The 27,406-nt window shown below is 37.9% G+C and overlaps 1 protein-coding gene across 2 annotated transcripts in view; it reads left to right on the top strand.

The window, feature by feature from the left end:
• Positions 1–13,766: 13,766 nt before the first annotated feature.
• The window catches only part of C7 (complement C7), a 57,789-nt gene continuing 44,149 nt past the window's right edge, over positions 13,767–27,406 (top strand). Inside the window, exons 1-5 of one of the 2 annotated variants that reach the window (XM_037023566.2) lie at positions 13,767–13,966; positions 20,084–20,139; positions 21,885–21,960; positions 24,812–24,953; positions 26,863–27,010. In XM_037023566.2, the coding sequence (XP_036879461.1) occupies positions 13,823–13,966; positions 20,084–20,139; positions 21,885–21,960; positions 24,812–24,953; positions 26,863–27,010 (566 nt within the window). In that variant the 5' untranslated portion in view covers positions 13,767–13,822. The remainder of the gene's footprint in view (positions 13,967–20,083; positions 20,140–21,884; positions 21,961–24,811; positions 24,954–26,862; positions 27,011–27,406) is intronic. The other variant, XM_037023568.2, reaches the window with a different exon arrangement.

Raw genomic sequence — 27,406 nt, 5'->3', positions numbered from 1 at the left:
TATATTATTGGAAAATAAGGTTATATCTTTTCCTGAATGACATGAGCATCCTTCCCATTCAGCCCTTCCAATGAAAATCCTTTACTGCCTTGTAAATCTGTTTTCACATTAGTATGCAGCATCAGTTCCGTGAAGGCAAGAGTTTTATGGTTCACTGCTCTTTCCTGATGCCCAGATGAGATGTCATATTAAGTGCTCCACAAACATTTAGTAACTAGATTGAGAAACCAGATGATTTTCTTGTTTCTTTTTTTCTTCTTTTTGACTGCAAATCATTGGCCTACTACTGGCCTGTTCTTCTGTATAATTTTTGTGCTTTAGAGCAGTGCTGCTCAAGTTTCAGTGGTTACAAAACCTCCTGAGATCTTGTCAAACATATAGACACCAGAAAAAAGGAGATCCCCAGAAAGTTATAGTGTTTATTTTTATACCTTCATGCATGGGCCTCCACTCCATATTTGGTTTGGAACTCAAGGCTGATGATACACACTTACCAACTGGTTATAAAAATACATAGTGAAACTTTCTGGGGATAGAACACCTCCTGAGCAGGCTTCTTAGCTAGTCAAAAAGTGACTTCAGAGCAGGGAAAGAGGCTGGCTTGGGGTTTTATTGTGCTTAGGGGGTGGGACTGGGATAAGTCTCTTCCAGGAAGTTATACACACCACTTTTGCTGATAATCCCTTTGGCCAGAAGTTAGCAATATGGCCTCACCTAACTGCAAGGGAAATTGTAAAATATAGTCTTTATTCCAAGTTGTAGTGCACCCAGTTCAACATCAGAGTTCCAGTACAAAGGGGAGAATGAACATAAGGAGACCAAAACCAGGCTCTGACTCAGTTACTAAACAGACATTAGGTGGAATAACATCAATTATTTCAAATCACCTGTGTATGATTTACTACTATAATTAATTTCTAATTAGTGTTCCAAAGACTGCTCTTTTTGTAACTTACGGGCTTTAACATGTTCCATAGCACACTAGGTAGGCTGGGAGGTGAAACTTAATGGAAAATAATAGGAAATTAACATTGTTGCTGGCAATGTGCCAGGTACCCGATTAGACACTTTCACATATATTTTCTCATTTGGAAGACGCAAGGGAGATAAGAAGAAAGATTCTTTAATCCAGGGCCAACCATAGGCAAAATGGTATGGATGGCATTTTTCTTTGATAAATTCATGCTTTCCCCTTTCAATAGGTCTTTTCTAAAATGTGTTCTGTGTATTCATTGTTTTTCAACAGATAGTTCAGCATTGAACATAATTGAAAATATTCAGCTGTTCAAAATGGTATGTAGGACTTACATACAAATGGAAACACAATTTGTCAAAATAAATACTTAAATGTAATTTGGGGTCTTACAAAATAGTATTTCAAATAGATGGTTTCTAATTCTGACCAGCTGAGCTGTGTCAATGACTCAAATAAGTGATTCTTTTTCTGTCCAAACCGAAATAACCAGTATGTGGAAGCATTAGGGCCAGTGGTTGGGTGTGATCATAATTCATTCCTTTTTCTAGAGTTTTCTCTAGCATCCTACAATACAACTTGCCTTGGGTAAAGACACCAGTAATGTCCCAGAGAAGAGTGGTTCATTTGGTAGGTATGGTGAATATTCTACATGGTTGGCTTTGTTCCCATTTCTACTTAGTCTGCATCTAGATGACTTTCTTCAACTTAATTTATCAAATAGGACAAGCCCAAGGGCTCTGTAATATTGTGATACTGTGATACTGTGAAGTGCTCTTCGCTCCATGCCCTTTCCCCATACCTTGGCTTATGTATCTCTTTATCTGGCTGTTCTGAGTTATATCCTTTTATAGTAAACACACGCTGATGTAGTAAGTAAAATGTTTCTCTGAGTTCTGGGCTGAACTCAGAGCTCCGAAGCTCGGTCAGAAGTACAGGTAACAACTCAGACTCCGGATGCCTTGGAGGGGTCCTGGGAACCTCCAGTTTGTAGCCATTTGGTCAGAATGCAGTTAACAGTCTGGGCTTGCAACTGGCAGCTGAAGTGGGGTGGGGGGGCAGTCCCGCAGGACGAGCCCTCGAACTGTGGAATCTGACGTTATCTCTGGGTAGATAGTGTCAGAACCGATTTGAATTCTCAGACACCTTGCTCGTTTCCTAGAATTGTTTGGTGTTGTGTGGGAAGCTGACCCTGCAGGCCCCCCATGACCTGTTCAAACGGAGTCTCAGAACACTAAAAGAGGCTCCATCCAATCTCTGAGAATATTGGATAATTGACCTGGAGAAAGGCTTTTCTACCTGCATCTTTTGAAATCTTTCTCCAGCAGTCGAGGGTCCAAGTATAAACAATGTCAGCTCCTTTGTGCCCACATTGCAACATCAGCCATTGGCTCATTGTATCAAGGGGGTAGGAAACCACCTTAGCTTTTAAATTCTACTTACTTGTCAGATTTTCCCACATTAGCTGCCAAATGGGTTCTGGGAAATATGATGGGACGGACAGTGTAACGGGTACCGCTGCCTCACAAGGGATCATACTGCCAGCAAAATACCTTCGGTGATGTGTGTACTTGCCTCCTCTTCCTAAGAACACCTGCTTCTAGTCATCATCAAAGGCAAAGTGAAGGACTTCAGCAAGGAAGTATCTGTTGACACTCACCACAGTGCCCTTCTGGAGGGAGAAGGCCTCCTGCTCTTTGGGAAGACAGATTACACAGTCCAGTATGCCTTTCTACAAGGAGTCTGCAGCAACCTCTTCGCTTGCGTGTTGCATCTGCTGCAGCACCTTCACCCACTTGATCAGGTGCTGCAGCCTTGGGGAGGGCAGTGGTGAGGCAGCAGTCAAGCAGCCTTTTCTGAAGTAGATGGCCTGTTTAGCCATGGTACAGAGTGGGCTGTGGGGGAGATGAGGTGAGAATAGGAGCTTGGAGAGCCAGGAGTGTTGGCGTCACTGGCATAGTCCTGCCATGGCCGAGACTGAAAGGCTAATATGCTGTTTAATATCTTATATCTTTCCTTTACTCTTTTCATTTCTTTCCCTTCCCTTAGTTCAGTACTCTTTTCAGGTAGGTCTTTGAAGTTTCCTAGCCTAGAAGAGGGCAGGAATTGTTAAAGCTATAATTTCAGGCCTCATGACAGATACATATTTGGGTTAAGGGTATCTGGAAAATATGCCCTGAATAAATGCAAGAAACTTGGCTTGGGGATTTTTTTTTTTTTTGGTTGAAAGAGAAGTGAAAAAGGAGAGAGCAGAACACAGAAGCACATGGAGAAGTTTTTGCAATGCACCATGTTGCCACTAACTCATGCAAAACACTGCTTTACTGTATGAATCTATCCTTGAAGACAGATGGAAACACATTACAGAAAAGTTCTGAGTGGTTATGAGAATGAAAAAAAGTTCCCCCAGCACAAGGTGTGGGAACCCTATTGGATTAGAAAGTGTAACAAGCTTTCTTTTTTGAAATAGACCTAATCAATATGTACTGGGACATTCATCAATAATGGACCAAACACTTAGCAAACCTTTCCTGGAGAGAAAAAGCTCTCTGGCTGTAGAAACTGTCTGGCTGCAGTTGCTGCTCTGGAACATGGGGTTGTGTCTGTGAATATTACTCTCCTGCAAAATACTCTGAGCACCTACTATGGGCCTAAATGCAGTCACTGGGTCTTGGAAATGTACCTGTTTGGGAAACATTTAATATCTCTGCTAGAACAAGAGTCACATAATAATCTCACTGAAGGCAGGGTTGTTTCTAAGTAGAGCTTTTAAGGACACTGAAGACTGGCCCCTCAGGTTCTATCTGCAAGTGCACAGGATGGGATCTGGCTGACGAGTGGAGGAGTTGGCCTTAGTTAGGAGCATGTAGAGCTCACCTGTGGTAACAAACATGCTGGTAGGTGGGTGGATGCACGGAAGGTGTGCAGAAGTCCTCTTATAATGGATTCCATTTTATCAATAAAATAAGAAAGTTATTGGTTAAGAATGAATGTGAGACAGTGGATATTGTATGTGTGAAAGTAATTATGAAATAATTATCCACAAGTTTTTCAGTGTAAGAATTCTTGGACTCTTTCAGTCTAAGTTACACTCACCGACTTTCCCCAATGTACCCACTATCCCTCCCTAGCATCCCAATTATCAATATTAAGTAGAAATTAATGAAGAAAGATTCATGACAAGGTGAACAAAAGAATAACATCATAGGGGACAGACACGCAAGACAAACAGTGAGTAAGCATCAATCTACTAAGCCCTGTGGGGCTGAGATTGAGCTCTCTACCTGTCACTTAAAATCTTGGCAGCATCACCCATCTTCATGTCCACCCAGTGCCCCAGAAGACATCAGTTTGGTTCCAGGGGTGAGGGTTGGGACACAGGCTCCTTGCCTGTCTAGAATGCCTGTCTGAGAGTATTCTGAACCAATTTGCTCTGATAGGCACCCCTGGGGATTCTGGAAATCAAAAAGACTGTATGAGTCCAAAGTTATCTTCCTCCTCTTCAGGGCTTCTAGTGGAAGAATGTTCGGTAGAATTTCTAGCTACTGAGGAGTATAAAGAAGCAATATGTGGAACCAGAGGGAAAACAGAATACATTGGTTCAGTGGGGATATGTGGGAGCTCTTTCTCTTGGTTTAGTTTGCTCAGTGAAGTAGAGAACAGGGTCATTTCCAGAAAGCAAACTTGTGGAAATAGGTTTAGAAAAGGAAGTCTAAAATAGTTATAGTGAAAAACTGAGTGGATTAGGCAAAGTAGTGTGATTACCTCTTACAGGCCCACTTGAGGTTCATGGTCATCAGTTTAAACTAAGATCAATCACAGAGCATAGGAAGAGACTAGGTGGACTGCATTTAACCAGGGTTGGTTGGTTTTGACAAGTGTATATATGCCATATATAAGTATATGTGTATGCTATAAAGATGAGTAGAATAGAATGGGGAGAATTGGCAAGGGTACCTTCTACTGAAAGATTCTAAGAATTCTTACACTGGAAGACTTGTGGATAACTGTTTCACCCTTTTCCTCTTTCCTCATACATTCACCTTCTCTGTTGTTCTGTCTTTCTACACGTACACGCACAAACACCCCACACAGATGCATCCACACAGAATTTACATATATTAAATTAAATATGTAGCAAAAATGGAAAACAAGAACATTGGTTTGTATTTTCTTACATGAGAGAAACACTGGCAAGTTACACCCTAAATAACTCAAATGGTTACTCATACAAATACCAGTAGAAGAATAGGGGGCCAGAGATGAAGTACTCCAATTCTCCACAAAGTCTTCCCAAAAATAGAAGAGGAGGGAACATGTTTCAACTTTATGAGGCCAATATTACCCTGATACCAAAACCAGAGAAATATATCACAAGAAAACTACAGACCTTTATTTTACTAACAATAGCCTTTGTTAGTTATTACTAACAACAGACAAAATTCCTCAAGAGAACAGTAACAAATTGAGTCTGGCAGCATATAAAAGGGATTATATACTGTGGCTAAATGGGGATTTATTCCAGGATTGCAAGGTTTGTTCAACATATGAACATTGATCAGTCAATATAATATACCATATTAAAAGACTAAAGGACAAAAGGCACATGATCATCTCATCAGATGTAGAGAAAGCTCTTGACAAAACCCAACATCCTTCCATAATATAAACACTTAACAAAATAGAAATAGGAAGGAACTTCCTTAACATTATAAAGAGCATTTATGAAAAAGTCACAGCAAATGTCACACTTAATAGCAAAGGACTTAAAGCTTCCCTCCTAAGATGAGGAACAGGATGCCTGCTTGTTACTTCTCTTCAATAATGTGCTGAAGGGTCTAGCCAAAGCAATTAGGAAAATAGAAGAAAAAAAAAAAGAAAAGGAAAACAAGACATCCATGTTGGAGAGGAAGAAGTAAAATTATTTCTATTTGCAGATGACATGGTGTTATATATAGAAAATTATAAGGATTCTATGGAAAAACTATAAAGCTAATAAACTAGTTCATCAAGATTATAAGATAGAAGATTCACATACACAAATAAATTGGATTTGTATGAACTAGTAATGAACAATCTGAAAATAAAAAAATTTTTAAGTCCATTTACAATAGCATTAAAAAGAATAAAACCTTTAAGAATAAACCTAACCAAGACAGTTCAAGACCTATACACTGAAAACTTCAAAACATCGCTGAAAGAAATTAAAGAAGGAAGGCCATAATAGATAGAAAGATATACATATTCATGGGTTGGAAGGCTTAATACTGTTAAGATGGTAATACCACTTGGTGCTATCTAAAGATCAAATGCAATCCCTATCAAAATCCCATTGTTTTTTGTTGCAGAAATGGAAAAGTTCATCCTAAAATCACATGGAATTACAAGTAACCTTAAATAATAATCCAGATAATCAAACCAAAATGATCGTGATAAAGAACAAAGTTGGAAGACTTGTACTTGCTGCTTTCAAAACTTAATACAAAGCTACAGTAATCAAAGCAGTATGGCAGTAGCCTGAAGATAGACATAGATCAATGGAACAGAGTTGAGAGTCCAGAAAGAAATTCATGCATCTGTAGCCAATTGATTTTCAACAAGGATGCCATAGCCATTCAACGGGTAAATAAAAGTCTCTTTACAAATGGTACTGGGACAATTGGATATCTATATGGAAAAGAAAGATGTTGGATGCCTACTACATACCATATATAAAATTAACTAAAACTGCATGAAGGACTGAAAAAAACCTATGAAATTCTGAAAAAAATATAGGACTAAATTTCATGACCTTGTATTTGGCAGTAAAATCTTAGATATGACACCAAAAGCAAGAGAATAACAACAAAAATCACATGAATTAAATTTCATCAAAATTAAAAACTTTGTCCATGAAAGGATACTATCAGGAAAGTGAGAAGACAAGCTACAGAATAGTAGAAAATATTTATAAATTATACATCTGGTAGGGGTCTAAAATCTAAAATATATAAAAAACTTATAATTCAATAACAAAAGGACAAGAAACTCAATTAAGAAAATGAGTAAAGGACATTTCTCCAAAGAAGAAATAAAAATGGTCAAAAGGCACATGAAAAAATACCGATTATTATTTATTAGAGAAATGAAAATCAAAGCTATAATGAAATACTACTTTGTACCCTGTCAGATGAACATAATGAAAAGGACGGACAGTAAGAAGTACTGGTAAGGATGTGGAGAAATTAGAACTCTCAAATATTGGTGGTGGTAATGAAATATGGTGCAGTTACCTTTGAAAATAGTTTGCTTGTTCCTCAAAATGTTAAGCAAAGAGTTAGCATGTGACCCAGTAATTCTACTCTTAGTTATATTGTCAAAAGAACTGAAGATATGTGTTCATACAAAAACTTGCATATGAATGTTCATAGCAGCATTATTCATAACAGCCAAGAAGTGAAACAAGTCAAATGTCCATCAGCTGATGAATAAACAAAATATGATAAATCCACAAGATATTATTCAATCATAAAAATGAATGAAGTGCTGATACATGTTACAACATGGGTGAATCTTGAAAACATTATGCTAAGTGAAAAGAAGTCAGACACAAAGTGCCACCTATTGCATGAGTCCATTTAAATGAAATGTCCAGAAGAGGCAAATGCATAGAGACAGAAAGTAGATTAGTGGTTGCCAGGAACTAGAACATTGTGGGCAATGAGGAGTGACTGCTAATGGCTATGGGATTTCTTTTGGGAATAATGAAATTACACTGGAATTATGTAGTGGTGATGGCTTCATACTCATGTTAATATTTTTTAAGCCACTGAGTTATACACTTAAAAAGTTTGAATTTTATGGTGTGTGAATTATATTCCAATAAACAAATATACCAGACAGAAGATCGGGGAGCAAATGGCATGGAGGATATGGCTATACACTGACAGTATTACACAATGAAGGGGTATATAAATCAAGTATATTCTACAGAACTTGTTGACTGATTGGGTGTGGGAGGCAGTGAGAAGGAGGAAAAATTCAAGTATGATTCAGAGGTGACTTATCACCTTGTACTCCATTGATTTGCTTATGTATTTGCCCATCCCATTAGAATATTTGTCCTTCAGCCCTACTCTGGCTAAAAACATAGGATCTATTCTGGGTAGAGAGAAGTAAGTGGCAATTTTAGACATTGTTCAATGCATAGATAACTTCTTCATTTTTTATAGTTACATAATATTTAATGATCATCCTATGATTTACTTAACTAATCCACTATTGATGAATATTTGGGTTGTTTCTAGTCTTTTACATACTAACGCATATTTATCAGGCTAAGCTTACTACATTCCAGATTCAGTGCTAATTGCTTTACTTGGATTCATTTAATATAACAGCTCTATGAATCAGATAATATTATTTCCACTTGTCATGCAGGGAAGCAAGAGGATCAAAGAGGCTATGCCACTGCCTAAGATTTGAACCCAGACTGTCTGCCTTTAGAGCATACATTTATGAAACATAAATCAGTACCCCTTTACTGTTTTGGGGAAAATTCCTCCTTTTAAGGAGAAGTTGCTAGTTATGTGTTTGTGACTATTCTTTTACTGGCGTCTCAGAGATTTTTTATCACAAACATTTGAAGAATTTGTCCAAATCAGGATTTTACTTCATTTTTTATCACTCATTGTTTATTCTTTCATGGCCTGTGGAGTATGATTTAATGATGAGTCTGATATCAAAACATATCTGTTTAAAGACAGTTTAAGGAGATAAAAGCTGAAAATTATGGGACAGACTGATGTTTTTGTGAAAGTGACTGCTTTTTATTTTAGGGCTATAATATGCTGAACCCTTGATCTGCAGAAAAAACAAACAAACCACAAACAACTTTCTGTGTAGGTAGTAGAGGTTTTAAAGTGTAGATCAAATAAGTGACCTTGTCCTTTGATACTCACCCTACCTCTATAGGACTTTACAAAATGCAATTACAGAACCACAGAAATCTTTGCATTTCTATCTTCCTTCTCAGAGCTGTTTGACTTAATTCAAATTTAAACCAAATGAAATGTATCTTGGTCTTGCAGGCTACTGCGGCAATGTGCATTGCAGATAACGGAAAAACCTAGCTGACAGAAGTCCAAACAAATCCAGACCTTCTCCTAAATTTAGCAAGTGCCTGCCACTATTGGAAACCATAACAACAAAATACCTTATCACCTTCTGATTATAATTTTTCTGATTATAATTAGGACCACCAGGGCAAAGTCTTGTCCAGTGTTGTAAAGGACAATGACAACTGTCTAAAAGGGAAGTGTTAAAACTTAACATTCTTATGAAGAGAGAAGCCAACAGAGAATATTAATCTAGTGACCTTTTCTTGAAATTAATGTGCAAATCACACTATTTAATGCAGTGCTACCAGCAGAGATGGGCAGCATCTTATTAGGTTTGATGATAAAGCATTTAACTGTCATTACTCTGCTGAAATCTTCCTTTAGATAAGGCATTGACTAGCAGTCATTTTTCATTCTCCAACTATGCACACAGAGGCACTTTAATGGAAAAAGAGATACCAAATGGAGTGCTTAACTAGCTTAACAAGCACTTGACTAGGATTTTAAGATTCAATGTTTCTCACTCTGAGTGGCTTAACTCCACTGTTCTAACTCAAGGGAGTGGAGCACGCCTGCCACTAGGGGGTGCTGTTGCTCCTTTGCTCCAACCACTGGGTGTTTGAATTCTGATCAGACTCAGCAGGAGAAAAGGTTTATGCTTCCCCAGTGAGTTCATTCCTCTTACGCCCCGCTCCCCCCTCCAGCCAGCTGAATCTGTTGAACAATTCAGAACAAAATTAAATGGCCAGTAAATGAAACAGGCGTGTTGAAATGTTTTCAGATATGTCCCCAAGGTGGACCAGAACAGCTTCTTGATATCATCAGTGACCTAATAGAAAGTTTCACTGGGGTCGGGGATGGTAATCACTTTTGGAGTGCTGCCAAAGGAAGTCAGAACTAAGACGAATAGGGAGTGTAGGAGCAGGAGATAGAGAGCAGGCTAGGCCCCTGTGGGCCCTTCCCCATCTGGCAGAAATCTGCTTTCCCCCTCCACTGATTCAGTATTGACTTAGACACCATTTGCAGAAACATGTCACCTCTACCAGTTTTGGCGGTTGTTGGAAATACAGCTTTTGGGGTCCCATGAATTAGGAAAATCTGGTTTGAAAAAGTTTTAGTTGGTGTAGAACTTTAAGAACATTTAATTTAAATGCATGGGTAGCTGGGCTTTGTGAATCTAGGCATTGTCTGGGGTGGTGCTCAGTGATGGGGGTGCTGATGTTTGCCTCCAGGAGACCCTGGGCAATATTTGCAGGCTTTCTTGATTGTCATGACTGGGAAGGGTGTTCCTGGCATCAAGTGAGGAGAGACCAGAGATGCTGCTGGGTGTCCTCCAGCACACAGGACAGCTCCTCTCACCGTCCTCTACCAACTAAGAGCCATCAGGCACAGAAGGTCAGGAGTTCAGAGCCTGGGAAATCCTGCTCCATAATATACAAAGCTTCTCACACTTATTTATTTAACCACGAAATAAATAAATAAATAAAAGTTTCCTGAAGTGTCTTGTAACACCAGAGTGGGAAGTATGAGGGGAATCCCTGCCCTCAGTTTATCCACATGTTTTACTTGCCCAGGGCTGTGGTCTTCCCTCCATCTTCTTCTCTTTGACCTCTGATGGTGCTTGGCACTGACTATTGTTGACTGACCTCTCCGTGAACTTCTCCTGAACTGGCTTGGCATTGCATTGTTTTGGTTTTCCTTCTCCTTCTGTAAGCTCTCTTTTTCCTTTTTGGCGTTTTTCCTTGTTCCTGCTCCTCAGGTAGGGACCTGTCTTCTGGTTTCATATTTCATTGCCATTAATCTCCCATGACTTCTGTTATGTATCCTAATGCCAGTGGCCCCATGTGTATCTCTATCCAAGATATTTCTTCCCAAACAGATCTGCATTTCCAGTTACACGCTGGGTGTTTTCTCCAAAATAAAAATGTGTCCTCTCTAAAACCACCTCTTCGTCAGCAGTTTCCTATTTATCTCCTTCCTTTAATTCTTAAATTTTTCTAATTTTCTGTCACATGAAACCATGTTTAATCACTAAGCCTTGTGAATTTTCTGTCCCTTTATCTATCCCTCCTTAAACAAGACCTTGATTACCCCTTGTCTAATGGCTGAAATAAATTCCAAATCACACTTGCCACTTCCCCTCATTACCTCTTTCATGTAGTCTGTGCATTACCATTGTTTCAATCAAAAGCACTGCTTCGATTCTTTTTTCAAAACTTCCTGGGAGCGAGTTCTCATCGTCCTTTGAATAAAGGCCGTATAACTTGCACAGGCAGTCAAATTTACCACAGTGTGACTCCCATGATTCCTTCACTGAAATTCCAGACAGAGGAAACACTACTGACCGTGAAAACGAAGATGTGGAGGTGGGAGAGTGCAGGCACTTGGGGAAAGGAAGTTTTTGTAAACTTTTTAGGGTCATCTAATCTCTGGGATACAATTGCTAGGAGCTGAAAATTCAAGTTCTAGATTATCACAGATACATCTCTATGCATGTGACTCATCCTCTGAACTAAGGATGCTCTTTAAATTGGCTAATACAATCCTACAGCATGAAAAGAATGAAAATAAAGAAAGATATTGCTCAAGGCTTCTATCTGTCAAAGCCCAAAGCCTATCACATCATCCATCCTCAGTAGAGACTTGTTGACTTTAGAATGAACAAGTTAGTGACTGCATGCATGCATGAGTGGAAAGCTGCTATAGCAGGTGCTGCTGGCATCCTCCTATCTCCCCTCAGCACTCACCTCTACATGACAAAGGCAATACCTGCAAATACTGCAAATACCTTTAACTCTGTATTTGAAGATTTCTCTCTCTCTCTCTTTTTTTTCTGGCTACAGGTGTGTGCTCAGCCTACCCCAAGGCAAGCTGGAAGTGTCAGAGAGTTAATGGGTCCAGACACCACCCTCAACCAATGAGAGACAGGGCGTTAATAGGTATGTCCCCACCTTTCCTCACCTCTTAGCTGGAATAACTCTGGATGTGCTCTGCAATGTCTCCCAGACTTCCTCCGTGGGACTGACCTCTAATTGCCACAGTAGAATCTTGCGTGATAAAGTACCTTTTTCTTTTTTTCTTATACAGTCACTGCTCAATAAATGTTTAGTAATGAGAAAATACCTGGATAATTAAAGCAACTTAATTGCACAAAATGTGAAGTCAGCAAATTGTTGGAGTATTTGCCCATTTCCTCTTTATAACTGTCATGGCTCAGTAACATAACTAGTGTTTCACAAAGTGAGGCCCCTGGAACAGCAACAAGAACATCCCATAAACATTTGTTTGAAATCTGGGTATTAGCAGCCTCCCAGTGATTCTGAGGCAGACTAAAGTTTGAAAATCACTGGTCTAGGCTAAAATGTTGGGCCCTGCTTCTGTGTATTCCGTTATCCTGTCCCTTCTTCCTCACAGAAAGGAACCGTCAGCAGTGCTTTCTGGGTAACTTCTCAGAACAAAAACACAACACAAAACAAAACAAAAAAGCAAAAAACAATGCTACTTGCAATTGAACTGTAGTCTCAGAATGTGCTTCTGGGGGAACTCAATCTAAGACAGCCCCTGAATGTGGAATATTCATAACTTGGAGTACTTAAGAATTGCACGTTTCATGTTGGGTACTTAGGAAGTGTCCATGACATCTGGAATTCTTGCAATCGGAGTAAATGTAAAAAAATATCTTTCAGAAGTTATCGTCTCTGTGGCAAAATTTCTTCCACATAAATCACTGATGATTTAAATAAAAGATGTGGCAGCTTTGTTTCTGGAAAGCACCATTAATTAATGGTGGTTGATTTTTATTATTCAAGTTTTTTGGATATGAAAACAAAACATTAAAATTGGAATATATTCGCTAATGGGATATTTAGTTATGATATTACTCTCAACTCAAATTCCCTTTCACACTTAATATCTATGTGTCTTTTACCCACAATGACCTAGTAACAAGTGTCAGAATATTTGGCTAAACCATGGGAATAGAACTGTACTTCAATTTCAATAGAAAATACGTAATATTGCAAAAAGTGCAGCATTTAATGACATCCATGAAAGTGATGTTGGAGAACTGCTAGAATCAACCATGGAAAAGCATCTGGCAGATTAAGACAAGGCAACAACTGAAAAAGAGAAAATGGACATGGGTGATGACCACGGTAAGAACTTTGCAACAGAGTGGTCTAAATATCAAGGTATTAAGGGTAAAACTTGGAAAAATTAGTGATGCCTTTAAGGATATTTGCAAAACACCCTCTTTTGATCATCTGCAAAAGTTAAGAATGAAGGGGTGAGTATGATATTGTGTTATGCTACACATTTTGGGTAGGGAAGGGATTTCACTCCAGAATGTTCTATTTACATTTTAAGTGATGGAAGTGCATTTAGATATTTTCTCCCAGAAAGTGTTTAATCTCAAAGTCTGGTGTATGTCACCCTTTAAGGGAATAATGAAAATCTGCTTTGTTTACTAGATTGAAACAGGAAGGAGGCCTATCCCTTGCCTCTTACAGTCTTCTTTGGTTGAAAATCACTTTAATGTTGAACTGAGAACCTTTGCTGCCTTTCTTGATTTACAGATGTTTTCTCAGAACTACAGTTCCAAAGAGTCCCAGTTGGCTGTAGCTAAGGCTTATATAAACTGATAAGATGCATCTGGCTTCTAAACACAAAGTACTTACAGGGGCAGGCACTTTGTTTCCCTGGAGACTCTGGTTGGGGTCAGAGTTAAGTCTCAGAACCACTTGCTCTGTATATGAGTGCCAAGTTAATCCCTCAGCAGGGACAGACAGGGAGGGAACGGACTGCTGGGCTCTGCTTGCTGCTGAAAAGTCACTGGGCATTCACAAGGGAAATTTTCTTCCTTTCTTCTGCCCTGAACATTTTCCCAAACATGAAGGTAAGACACTAGTTTCGATACTCTTGTAAAGGAAGCTACCTCAAAAGGGAGTGAGGCTTAATTGAAACAACTCAAATAAGGAGAGGGCATGGGAAACAAGAAAGAGAAAGACCTGAGTGTGACTTAAAAAATCCTAACTTAAATACATCTAACAATTCAGCTAAAGCGAATCCTCTTTTCTTGTCCTGCAGTTAAATTAATGGTTCAGAGGTCTGGGAATCAGAAACTGGAGACAATGTTTATGAAAGTGCTGAGAAAGCCATTAAGAAATACAATAGTACTATTGTTATTTCTTAGAAAAAAATTCCCTCCACTGTATTTTTTTGTTTGTTTCATTTAAAGCAAGCAATGAGCCCCTGAGATTTCACTTAATGCAAGAGCTTAAGGTAGAAAAGTGTATTTGGAGACTTGAAACTTTAGAATTTGGAATTCTGGATGAAAGGGTCAGGAATTGAGAGTAGAAAATACAGAGAGATGAAGTGCAACTAAAGGTATGAAATGCACATGTTGGCCTGATGCAAAATGGCCAAATGTTAAAAAAAAATTACTGTTCAACCAAGGACAAGACCAAAGACAGAAATCACTATCAGAGACCAGATTTCTGGGATGCAAAATTCAGTTGAAATTGCTACTACAATTTTATCATTGCAAATTTTGGTACTTAAACAAATTTTGCACTATAATGCTGGAACAACAATTTCTCAGCCCTGTGAGCTTCTAGATTACTTTTGCAGTCACTATGCTGTCATTTTGCAATGCAGAATCTATGCTCACTTTCCAGTGAGGTTGGAGGAGGAGCAAGATATGGGTCTTGAATAACTGAAATTATGTGGACTTAAATAATTAAAATTAAATACAAATCACAGAGTTAATTTCTTTAATGTTATGATGCCAGAACACCAAGAACCCTACACAGTTGCAGTTCTAATATAATCTAATCTCTATTACTCTGTCATATTTTTGTTTAAATTCTAGAACATTTGTTAGCTCAAAATGAATATGATGCTTTTCCTAGAGCTAATATACTTTCCCGAAATACATGTAATAACCATCAATCAATTTCCTTATTTATTTTATGATGAGAATCTTAATAACTATTTAAATATGTTCACTGTCACATTATTATGGTGTTTTCCTGCTGTGATTAATAAATATACATTTGTCCTTCAATTGGCTGATAGAATATCAACAAATAAAGAAGTTCCTTGCAAGTTACATGCAGAGTTTTCACCAGGATTCGAAAATAGACATTCACATTTTTACAGTGAATCTGAAGGGCATGATTTGTGATACATTTCAGAGAAAAGAAACTTGAGCTGTTATGATTTCCAGGTCTGAACTCCTTAGGGGGAGTACTTTTTTTTTAATGGTCTCCTTTCCCCCATTCATGTTAACTACATTCAGAGAGGTGGTCCTAGAATCCCCTTGGGTTTCTCTGGTATCTCTTGCATAGGAGACAACTTGGGTCTAAGTGTTTCAGAAGAAATTCAGAGCAAAAATGGCTTCCCTCTGAGCTGGCTGTGGTCCAGCTTCCACTCTATCCTCCCTTGACTAAGATGAACCTGGAGTTTTTGAACTTGGGCATGATTCACTTGGGCTGGGATGTGGTCAGGCAGTGATGTCTCAGGTGAGGGTCTCTGCTTTCTCGCCACACCCAGAGCTGAGTTGATGTTATCAGCTGTCTTCTACCTATTATACTGTGTTGATATACATGCCTTTAAAAAATATGCCGTTTTCCAGATTATAATACAGCTGACCCTTGAACAATGTGGGGTTTCAGGGTACCATCCCCTATGCAATTGAAAGTCTGCATATGGCTGCATATGAATCCAAAATCTTAACTACTAATAGTCTACTGTTGACCAGAAGCCTTACCAGAAACAGTGTATTATCAAATACTTTGTGTGTTTTATATATATATATATATATATATACACACACACACACATTATATACCATACTCTTACAATAAAGTGAGCTAGATAAAATTTTATTTTTCAAATTGTCTCAAATCTCCAAAACATTTTCCAATATATTTACTGAAAGAAGCCCACATGTATGTGAACCTGCTCAGTTCAAAATCATGTTTTTCAAGGGTCAACTGTACTACCTTGTTGGTAAAAACAAGTAAGATAATGTCTATTATTTTTCCATCCAGAGATAACTACTGTTAATGTTTTAATCTGTTTCTTTTCAGACTTTTACATGAATATGTATGAAATATATCTTATTGAATTGCTATCAAACTGCATCTTGATCTTTTCACTCATTTATCTTAAGCATATTCTCCTGTCACTGGACAATCTGTAACATGCTTCTCATGGCCATGAAGTACTCTTGATATTATTGTGCATGTCATTTTGCATTTCTTTATTGTTAGAAGTGTTGCAAGTTGATGTTTATTTCTAATAAAAATGCAAGTAAATTAATTTTAAAAGTCTATCTTTTTCATCGGTATGGTGCCCCATTTCTTAATTTATTGATCAAGATTTTAATTAGGACATGCTAATGAATTAGATTTTTCTATACTTTTTTTTTGAATTTGGGTATTTGGTGGTATTTGGTACCCAGTGCATGCTACAGAAATTAATATTTTATTTTTTACTTCAAATGACCTCATGGTTCAACATACAAACACAAATGACCAGACTGGAGAAAATAGAAGTGTAGAGATGATTGTTGCAGCTGGAACACATTGGAAGAAGGAGGTGGAGTTAATGCTTATTCAGTGATAAGAAAGAAGAGAAAAGAATGCTGGAAAAACACAGTACCAAGATACCATCTATCTTATTTATCTATTTATTGAAGGATCATTGATATACAATCTTATAATGATTTCAAGTATCCAACACAGTGGTTCAACAGTTACCCGTATTATTAAATCCTAACCCCTACTAGTGCAGTTACTGTCTGTCTACATAGGAAGATGTTACAGAATCATTGGCTATATTCTCCATGCTGTACTACCATCCTGTGACCACCTTACATTATGATGGAGAATTTTTGTGCCCCTTTATTCCCTTCACCCTCCCACTTGCCCACCCTAACCCCTCCCCCATGGTAACCACCAGTCACTTCTCAGTGTCCATGAGTCCAGTGCTATTTTGTTCCAAAGATACCATATTTCAACTAAGTAATTCTTTTCTAGAGTCTGCTCAGTTGTATGTGTATCTCTGTCATCAACGTGACTTTATTAATTGTTTTCTTTTGTCCATTTGATAAGATACTCTTTCCAAAGGCAAGAAAAGACAACTGTTTCATTTTCAGGTACCTAGCTAGCAATTCTCAAGAAATTCTTCTTGTTAATAGATTCAGCTTGTATAACTCATGAACGGAACTGCTTTGTATGAGCAGATATTCATGGTTATAATGAGTATGTATAATGGGAAGGTGGGGGCAAGGTACTCCTGATGAAAAAAGTATTCCCTGAAACTTGGTTGAAATTCTTTTAAAACGCATGTAACAGAATGCTAAAAAGAGTTTTTTTTATGATGCTTGGTTTGGCTGAGAGTTAAAGGCCAAGAACAATAAGTAATCAGTACCCTCATATTTAAAAATGAGATGTTGGACATTCAGTGCAGTACTGCAGAAAGAGTAGCCCTAAATCTGTCTGGTGACCTTTCGGCTACCCCCATTCTCAAAAGTATGCAAAATCATGTCCCTTGGAGTATAGGAGACATAGAAAATAATAATCTACTTATTTTGGGAAATTAAAAGGCACAGGCTAGTTGACTGGCCTGCCTTTAGCAGAGTGTATCAACATTGTTGGGTACATGCCGGGCATCCAGGATTAGACAGGATAAGGGTGTGTGCAGTTATTCCATGGACCTGATGTGGATCTTTGGCCAGAAGCCAGATGTCGGGTGTCAGGGACGCTGCCCAAGCAGCTGCCTGCAGGAACAACAGATAGCACCAGTACAGAACAGACTCCCAGGAAACACCTGCTGGTGAGAGTCAAGAGTGATGAAAAAAAGATGAGTGATTTGTGCCAAGGACAGTGGCTGTAGATCTCCAATGAGAGGGGCATCCAAAGAACCACAAAAACTGTGAGATATAAAGAATTGGCATTCGAACATCCAACACAGACTGATTTACCATCACGGGACTCCAGCTGACTCAGTAAAGCAAGACCCTTTTTGGCTCTTGACCCTCTCATTCCTGCTGCCCTGACTTTTGAAACTTGGGAAGGTAAGGAAGAGAAGCAGAACATGGTGGAGGAATTTTGAAGTGGACTCCACTCCTCCCCTATTAGAAGCACCCCCTATTAGAAGGGGGATCCCGCATTGGAAGAAACGGAATAGGAGAGAGATTTAAAACTGAATGATAAATTGAAATTTGACTACTAGGTTGTTCCAGAACTTTTATTTCTGAAAATCTGTTTGTTAATGCCTGGGGGTGATGAATAAAGCTCTGAGTTGGCTTTCATAGGGGCAGGAAAAATTAGTTGACATAGCACAGTGAAGACATATTGTTGAAAAAAAAAAGAAAAACCCCCAAACCCATGTAGTTTGTAATTAAAAACAAACAAACAAAGCTTTAAAAGGTATTGCTTTACATTATGTACTTCACACGTTTCTTGAAAAGTCAGAAAAGTATTTATAGGCTCTCACTGTTGTTCACTCATTTTTAGGATGCCCACAGCCCTGGTTCCTCTCTGCCCTGTGCTTATACTAATCTGAGTAATAGGCTAAAAAGATTTGTAGAACTATAAAAGGCAGAAGCAGCAACTAGGATTTCACAATGGAAAGGAAGGTACCTAATTAGAGGATGGGTGACCTAGGAAGGCAAGTAGAAGGGTCTGGAAAAAAATGTTGAGAAGCTACTCCACAGCCACATTGAGAGAAAAGGGTTTGGGGCAGTCAGGGAGAAGACAAAGAATAGTGGCCTGTTAAAATGTGGGATTAAATGGTTTTAAAGACTTCACACCAGGTTATGAATTGAATGCATTTCTTAGTCTTATAGAATCTCCAGTAGAGATTTGGATTGTGTTCCCCCACACCTTCAGTTGTTAAAGTAGGAGAATACATAAACATAAAAGTTAAGTAATAGAAGTCACCTATAACTTCACAACCAGAAATAAACTATTATCCTTTCTTACATTTCTTTCTAGATGTGTTTTCAATATATGTTGACTTTTCAAACAAATGTAATCACGTTTTACATACAATTTTGTAACCTGTCTGATCCTCAGTATTTAGGCTGGTACTATCACATACAAATGACTGTAAAGGGGTGTGGGAGGGCAGGTGGGGAGGGAGGGAGAAGGGGATTGAGGGGTGTTATGTTTAGTACACATGGTGTGGGGAATCACGGGAGAACAGTGTAGCACAGAGAAGGCACATAGTGGATCTGTGGCATCTTACTACACTGATGGACAGTGACTGCAGTGGAGTATGGGTGGGGACTTGATAATATGGGTAAATGTAGTAACCACATTGTTTTTTCATGTGAAACCTTCATAAGAGAGCATATCAATCATACCTTAATAAAAAAAAAAGATGGTAAAAGGCCTTTGAGGTGTGCTGTTTCCATTGAAGCATAGTTGACATACCACATTATATTAGTTTCAGGTGTAGTACATAGTGATTCAACAATTACATACCTTATGAACTCAGAGGTGTTTTAAAGCCCAGAGGAGCCACCCACAGAACTAAGGAGTGAGCACCACCAGCCCACTGGCTAGAGATGTGTCTCAACTTTCCGTTCTTCATTTATGAAACTTATTTTCCTTTTAACTCCTCAGCCCATGGTCGTATCTTTCATCTAGGCTTTCTCCCTCTCTGGGTGTCCTCATCGATGCTGAAGTTAGAGAGAGTGGAGGAAGGGAATGAAAGAAATGCTTGTGACTATTTGACTCTAGTGAGCATTTTCTATTTGTTTGGTCTCCGCATTGTTCAGCTCCTAAGTTGTCTTCACAAAAATGAATAGGAGATGAGCTCTAGAGGATTATATTAAACTTTTATTTAAAATGGAAACTTAAGACAAGCAGAGTCAGGAAGTCTTCTCTGTGGTTCTTTCATTCTTTACATTCCCACCTTACAAATCTTGACTTGTACAGATTTATTCATTTTCAACTCATGAAGGAAATAAAATAGTGCTTTATTTTTTCTCCCCCAGGCGATAAGTTTATTCATCTTAGTGGGATTTATAGGAGAGTTCCAAGTTTTTTCAAGGTAAGAAGTGTTTGGATTGTGTGTGGAAATCATTAAAATTATTTTTTCATTTTTAGGGAATTCTTTAGTATGGCCAGATTTTTACATTGCAACCTGAGAATATTTTTTTCCCTTCAACACTTTATCTTCCACATTTTTGAAAAAGGCAGTGATAGCAAAATCTTGTTTATTCTTATTCTTATTTTACTCCCTGATAGAAGAAACCTGAAGACTAAAAACACCTCAAGGTTTTCTGCTTGTCCCAGCACCATTGTCTTACTTAAAATTCAGAGAAATTCCTCCTACCTGAAGATATTAGAGCAGAATTTGATCTTTAAATGTAATCATTACAAAACATTCTTTGGAATTTAAAGATCGAGAGATTTTTAAGACAATAATTTTATTGACTCTCAAGACCTGGAAAAAGCCAGTGTCATTTATTGATGGCCTTGTTTGTTCTCACCGTCAGTTTGGTGGGGTAGGCCCAGGTCAGCTCATTAACCGGACTATAGGAGTATGTGCAGGAGCTGTGGTAGTGACTGGGGACAAAGGGGCCCGAGGCTGTGCCGAGCCTCTGCTGGATGATTCAGGTCTTGAAACAGTTAATTTCAGTGCAAATGTGCTAAGAGGTCTGAGAAAGGCCTGGAGCATAGAGTTGGTGAGACCAAGCTACCTTCCCTCCCTAAACCTCCATGATGGGGGAAGTTCTCTGCCTGTTCCTGGGAACACAAACTAGAAAAACAGGGAATTCAGATTGTGTAAGGGTCTAAAATATCAAGGCATTTGGATCATCGGTGCCATGTCAACACTGCAGGTGCACAAATTTGGCTCCAGAAAAGCCCCTGAGGCACATACACTACAGAATGGGATTTCTCATTTTTAGGGTCACCTGACAAACTTCAGATAAGCATGAATCACCTTGACTCAAGTTGTCTCCAAGGTGAGGAGTATGTTTGAAATCCAGAAATCAGGGGTCTTCATTTCTTTGTTCCTCATGAAATATGCTTTTAGGCTAGGTTTACTTAATCTCTGAGGACTAAGCCATGTGACTGTCTTGACATAGTTGGACTTAAACCTTATGTGTAAATTAACTGTCCATTTTCTCCATGTATTTTATTTGAGTGGAATTGTTTAAACTCAAATTGCCCCTACTGTGTGTGTGCTTGAGAAGTGGCCTAACTGAAGAGACAGGCAATTAAAAATAAATTCCTGTCCATTTAGCTTTTGCCAGTTTTAAGTTTCCCCTTCTCATAGGGTCTTTCTAGGACTTCTTGTATTTCAATTAAGAGGTTCTGTATAACTCTGTAATTCATCACTCAGAATCCTTTCAAAGGCTTTTATACCTTCCTCATATACGTTCTCACTTATGCTCCCAATTCTGAACCTTGTTTATATTTCCATAATACATTATACTGTATGCATTTCTGTTATGAAACCTATCAGATTAGATACACTCAATTATTAGAGTAGATTATTTGTTTATACATCTCTGTTTTTGTCCTCCATTCTATCAATGGTCAGTGACCTATCTCTTTTATTAAGTCTATAACTTTGGTGTCTAAATAGGCCTTGGTACATTAGAGATGCTCAATAAATGTTAATCTCTAAAAAGAGTATGATCCCTTCCACATATATTTTTATGTATTTTGGCATAATTTTGGTGTCTCTTAGGAAAAAAGTTGTAAAGCAAATTTTTTTACTATTTTTGACTCTTCTTTATGTCCCCTCTTTCTTATCTTTTTACCTGCTTTATAACAATTTGACAGAGCCTCCTCTCCAGTCAATTGCCAGTGGGATTCCTTTGGGCCTTGGTCAGAATGCAGTGGTTGTACTAAAACTCAGGTAGGATCATCAAAGACCTTGCATTTATCGTTTTGTATGCAGAAATAACTTAGGTATGGACAAAATGGCATTAACTTTTGATTTTTTTATGTCTCTTGAAAACATAATTAGTGTTTTGAAGGGGAAAAGTATGACTTATTTAATAGCTAAAATTATAGTAAAATAATTTCTGCATTCTCATTTTTCTTGCATGACTTTTCTAAATTGTAATTTGAGCCTGGAAATACATATAAAAGTTTAGAGCAACCCACTAACTCTTTAACTATTAGAGAAATAAGAATAGCATGAAATGAAGTTAGTGGATAATCCAAAATCTGTTTCCTATTTACTGGGTTCAACTTTTCTCCTTATTTGAAACAAACATTAACATGTAGCGAATGGCTGCTTTGTTTTACCTAAACAAGTAGTGAGTGACCATGAGAAGTCAAACATTTTGCAATGCTTTAAGGTTTAATTCCTAAATAATATCAATAATATATCAGACTTGATCTGGAGATTATAGAGTACTTCTACAAATGTCTACTTTTTTCCTTGTAAATTATGCATTGGCAAAAACACAATGAATTATAAAGAAAACACTACTTAAAATTCCACTATTTAGAAGAAACCAATATACCAGCATTTTGGTATTTATTCTTTCAATTTATTTTCTCTCCGTGTGTTTATGATTTTTAAAATAGGAATAGGTGATCATAACTTTGCATTCTACTACTTTAACCTACATTTTACTGTCAGCATGAATTTTAATAGCTGTATTGTTTCATTATATGAGTATGTCAACCTTACTAATCCACTTTCTTGTTGGTTAAGATTTAGGCAATTCACATTTTTTGTTATTATAAATAAAAACTTCAATGAATATTTTTGTACATCCTCATCCTAATCTGTCCTCTCCTCTGAAAATTTCTTTCAGATAAATGCCAAAAATATAATGTCTGTGTTAAAGTTTCTGAAAATTTGAATGGGTTTTTTAATTGAGATAAAATTTTTTATTGAGATATAATTGACATAAACAATTATGTTAATTTTTAGTATACAACATGATTGAATATTTGCAAAATATTTTAAAGGTGGCTCAGTTTGGACAAAAATATATATATAAGAATAATTTTTTAATTATTAAAATAACCAAACCATATTACAGAAGATAATTTCTATTTTGAAAAAGCATCATAATAACCATTTTCATTAAGCATTTATGTAGTACCTACATGGATCTACTTACAAAATAAATTATACAAATGCAGAATTTGGCTTCTGGCAAATAGATGACAATTCTGATTATAGGCAAACAGGTCTGTGAAGAATAAGGCTAAAACCAAGCAAACACTAACCATGGAAAACATTTTCATAATTAAAATAAGAAAGAACACTAAATAGTAGATAGAATATATTTTTCATATTAATAATTTTTTCTTTGAGTGAAGGTCATCATGCAATGGATACATTCCTAGATTATAACACCAACATATTCATCCAGAAGGAGACAAGTGAAAATGAAAAAGGGGTTGTAAGATCAGAATTTGATAGGCGAGAATGAGACTCAGATTGGGCAACCATCAAGGTCATCCTGTGTATGGAAATGGAGAACATGACTTATGCAAACTATACAACCTATGCTTAGGAACTTGAGATAAAGTCAAATTAATAGTCCACAAATTAATATGAGAGGTATCCTCGTCAATTAAATACAGAAACTATAAAAACACATTAAGAAACTGTACTGAGTTCCATCCCCACGCATAGTCCTCCCTGTCTGCTCTGCCTGGACGCAGTGAAGTGACAGGTGCCAGAGCCCAGCCCAGGCAGAAGCATAACTGCTCGGAGTTTAGATTACATTATTGTGGTTCACTGTCCCAGGGAATCCCCCCTTCCAGTCCAGCTTAGGATGGATGAATAGATTTAATATTGTTTTGTATATCTAGTCTTCCCATTGGTCTGTGCTCAAGGTTTAAATTCTCTGAAATCTCAGGTTTTCTTCATTTTGATTAATGGGGTAAAGGTGAATACAGGGAGAAGCTGAAAAGATGCACATTTGATTGATGGGAGAGAAAAAGAATTTTGTAGATAGATCTTTTTTGTTTAAACATTAGGTACATGTCTTCCTATTGATTAAATACATTTTAGGACAGATCAGTTATTTCTCATTTGGCTTGATGATTTCCAATTTTCCCATACTTCGCCCCGCAGAGGTTTGCCTTTGCTATATGTCCCATTTCAGAGGTCAGTGATTTTGTCTGTCTCGTAAAATTCCATTGTAGGTGTAACTTCACCTTCGGACTGCCTAAGCTTCTCTTTTGTAAACTTGACTTCATGTTAGCATATTTCTCTCTCTCCATATTGTTTTGCCTTGCCTTACACTGCCAAAAACTGCTTAACATTCAGCTCAAATCAATCGCCCCTACTTTTCTAAAGGTCACCTGAATTCCTCTTCATTTCAACCCCCATCCTCAGTACCCTTCCATTCTGTGGCAAAATTCATTTCCCCTTTTGTAATTAGCTCTTGGTACACAGCTTTGGCAAAAATGTTAATCATTCTATATTGTAACCTATTTGCTTATTTATCTACTCAGCTAACTCTTTCAGGTTACTTTCTTAAAAATTCACCATTTTTTTTTACACCCAACCTTGAGAATAACATGTAGCTGGGAGAGCTCTATAAATAACAACCCAGTATCACTGGACTCAAGGACGAGTGGGTCTGTGGGTTCATTGATTTTGGAGGTTTTCGTTCTGGAAGATACCAGAACAATTTCCTGAACTTGTCTCTCCAGCTGTGTTAATTTCCCTCAGATTTTATTTCTCGGATAAAGGAAACCGGAGATATTAAAAAGCACTATTTTGTATTTAGACTCGAAGGCGATCGATCTCTGTTTATGGGCAGTATGGGGGTCATCCTTGCGTTGGAAGTGCTTTTGAAACACGGTCATGTGAGCCGACCCGAGGATGTCCAACAGAAGAGGGATGCGGAGAGCGTTTCAGGTGTTTTTCAGGTATGTGTTTTCCATAGGCTTGGCATGCAGAGTGTGAATTCAACTACGGTTTAATTAACTTTCTCAGTATGTATTTTCTGAATTTTACTGAATTTATACTGGCCTAAAAATTAGTTTTCCCCAAATATCAGTAGGATTTTTTTGGCATATTAATCATACACTCAACTATCATTCTTTCAAATGCAAGATGAGGCATTTGGTAATAAATTGTGGAGATACTCTCTGCCTCTGAAAAGAACGTATGACAACTGGCATACCCACAGAATTCTACCCACTGCATTTTTGGTGATGATGTAGAGTGAGTCTGGTATGTATACAGAGATTTGGCAAAGACCATGTTGCTGGACAAATTGTTTTTATGTTTACAAGAAAAACATCTCTAGTTAGCTAAACAAGGAGCAATGCAGATCACCCTGTATTGAAACATAGTTTTGGCATTGAGTATTATTTGATCTATTGTCTATGTTGAATTTGTGCATTCAGATTAATTCAACAACTTTTAACAAATATTTATTCTTCTTCTTATGCTCCAGATATAGTGATGAAGGTTGTGGACATAGAAATGAAACACATAGCCTCTTCTCACAAAAATATTAAATTTTAAACATTATTTCATAAATGATCCTTGCATTAGAAGTGTGCCAAACTCCTATTTTATTTTCAAAACCCAAATCAGATGATGCCTCCTTTGGGAAGCCTTTCCTAGCCCACCAATTGATTGACCTAATTAGCAAATCACTTCTCATTTCCGAGTCTGGAGTCTTTGTTCACTTGGGTGCCTCTCTTGGGGGGGCCATGAACTCCTTGAAAATATGGATTATATTTCTTTCATTTTTGCATCTAGAGTGCCTGGTATGCAGAAGAGACTTTCATGAATGTTTTTTGCATTGAATTGAGTGAGAGTGTAGTGGCATGCCTGCTATACTATCAGGACAGTTGTGTGCAATGCACGCTATGAAGACACTGTGGCAGGACATGCATTATAGCTTATGGGGCAGGGATGGTTTCCAAGGGGAGATAATACATCATTTGATTACTGAAGGACAAGTAAGTGAGAGGCAGGAAAAACCCTTCTAGGCTGAGAGAACTGTAAGAGCAAGGCCAGGAGAAATGATGGAAAGCCTGGCCTTTTCATCATGTAAGTGATCCATAATGACTACAGCATAGGAAGCTAGTAGGAGAATGGCTTCAGATGATGTTGGGCAGGTAGGCAGGGGCTAGATCATCTGTATCCTACTGTGTTTCTGTGGTTCCCTGGCTTATGACTACCGTAACAATTATGTCGCTGAATTATAATGACCTATGTCTTCATTATTAGATTATAAAGTATACAAAAAGCCTGGCAAATACCATTTTTATTCATATTTGTTCCCCAACACCTGGAAGAGTGTCTTGCACAGAGTAGATGCTAAAGAAATGTTGAGTTTTAAGCTTTAAAAATTTTCATCTTTAACATGGGAACTTTAGACTTAGTGCCCCTGTTCTCAAATCTTACACATCTAAATATCTCAGAATTTAGTGCTGTGGGCAGTGATTACAAAAAAGAACTCAAAATATGAAGGGCAGGAAGGAGGTTGATTCATTTTCCCAGTGATTGGCATCCTATGATTTGGGAGGATTCAGATTTCATTATGGAGGATTATTCACTCTGTTTGATTAGGGGTGAAAGCCTAGAATTTGAATTCAGGTTCTGTTTTCAATTTTGTTTTTGGATGGTGTCAGTATCAGCTATGTGTGTTGCAAACTGAGGAACAAAATAATCACCAGTCCTTCTCGGGATACTCTGAGGATTAATCTCAAATCCACATTAGAGTATCACTGCAAAGGTGGGGTGAGACCTTTTTGATCCCAGGTGGTGTTTCCCTTCTTCCCTCTTTCATTTTTTGTGAGGGCCTTTCTTCGTGGACAGGTCAGTGCATCAGCAAATCCTTGGTTTGCAATGGGGATTCTGACTGCGAAGAAGACAGTGCTGATGAAGACAGATGCGACGATTTAGAAAGCAGACCTTCCTGTGACATCGATAAACCTCCTCCCAATATAGAACTTACCGGAAATGGGTAAGGTGTTGGCAGCTTCCTGTGCACACCGGTGGGCTAATTTTTCATTGTTTTGTTTTATTTTATGGCTTAGTAAGTCTAATAACAAAGCACCTAGTAGCCAAGACTTTGGCTCAGAGATTGCCAGATCCTAAAACACTTTTTAAATATATACCTGTGTAAGCTGTAAATAAATGTGGTAAAATGTAGAGTGGCCAGTTGTCCCTGGACTGTCCTGATTTTAGCACTGAAAGTCCTGCATCCATGGAAACCCCTCAGACCTGGAAAGCCCTGGAGAGTCCATTACCCTATTGGATGGGGGGCACAGGAGAGAGAGAGAACTGATTCAGTGATGTGGGGCTGCCCAAGAGAAAGAAGAGACAGAATGAGAGAAGGGAAAGAAGACAGACAGCAATG

Source organism: Manis javanica, chromosome 1 (assembly GCF_040802235.1).
Source record: "Manis javanica isolate MJ-LG chromosome 1, MJ_LKY, whole genome shotgun sequence".
Taxonomy (NCBI): domain Eukaryota; kingdom Metazoa; phylum Chordata; class Mammalia; order Pholidota; family Manidae; genus Manis; species Manis javanica.
Note: the sequence above shows the minus strand (reverse complement) of the source record. Positions and strands in the feature narration are given on the sequence as shown.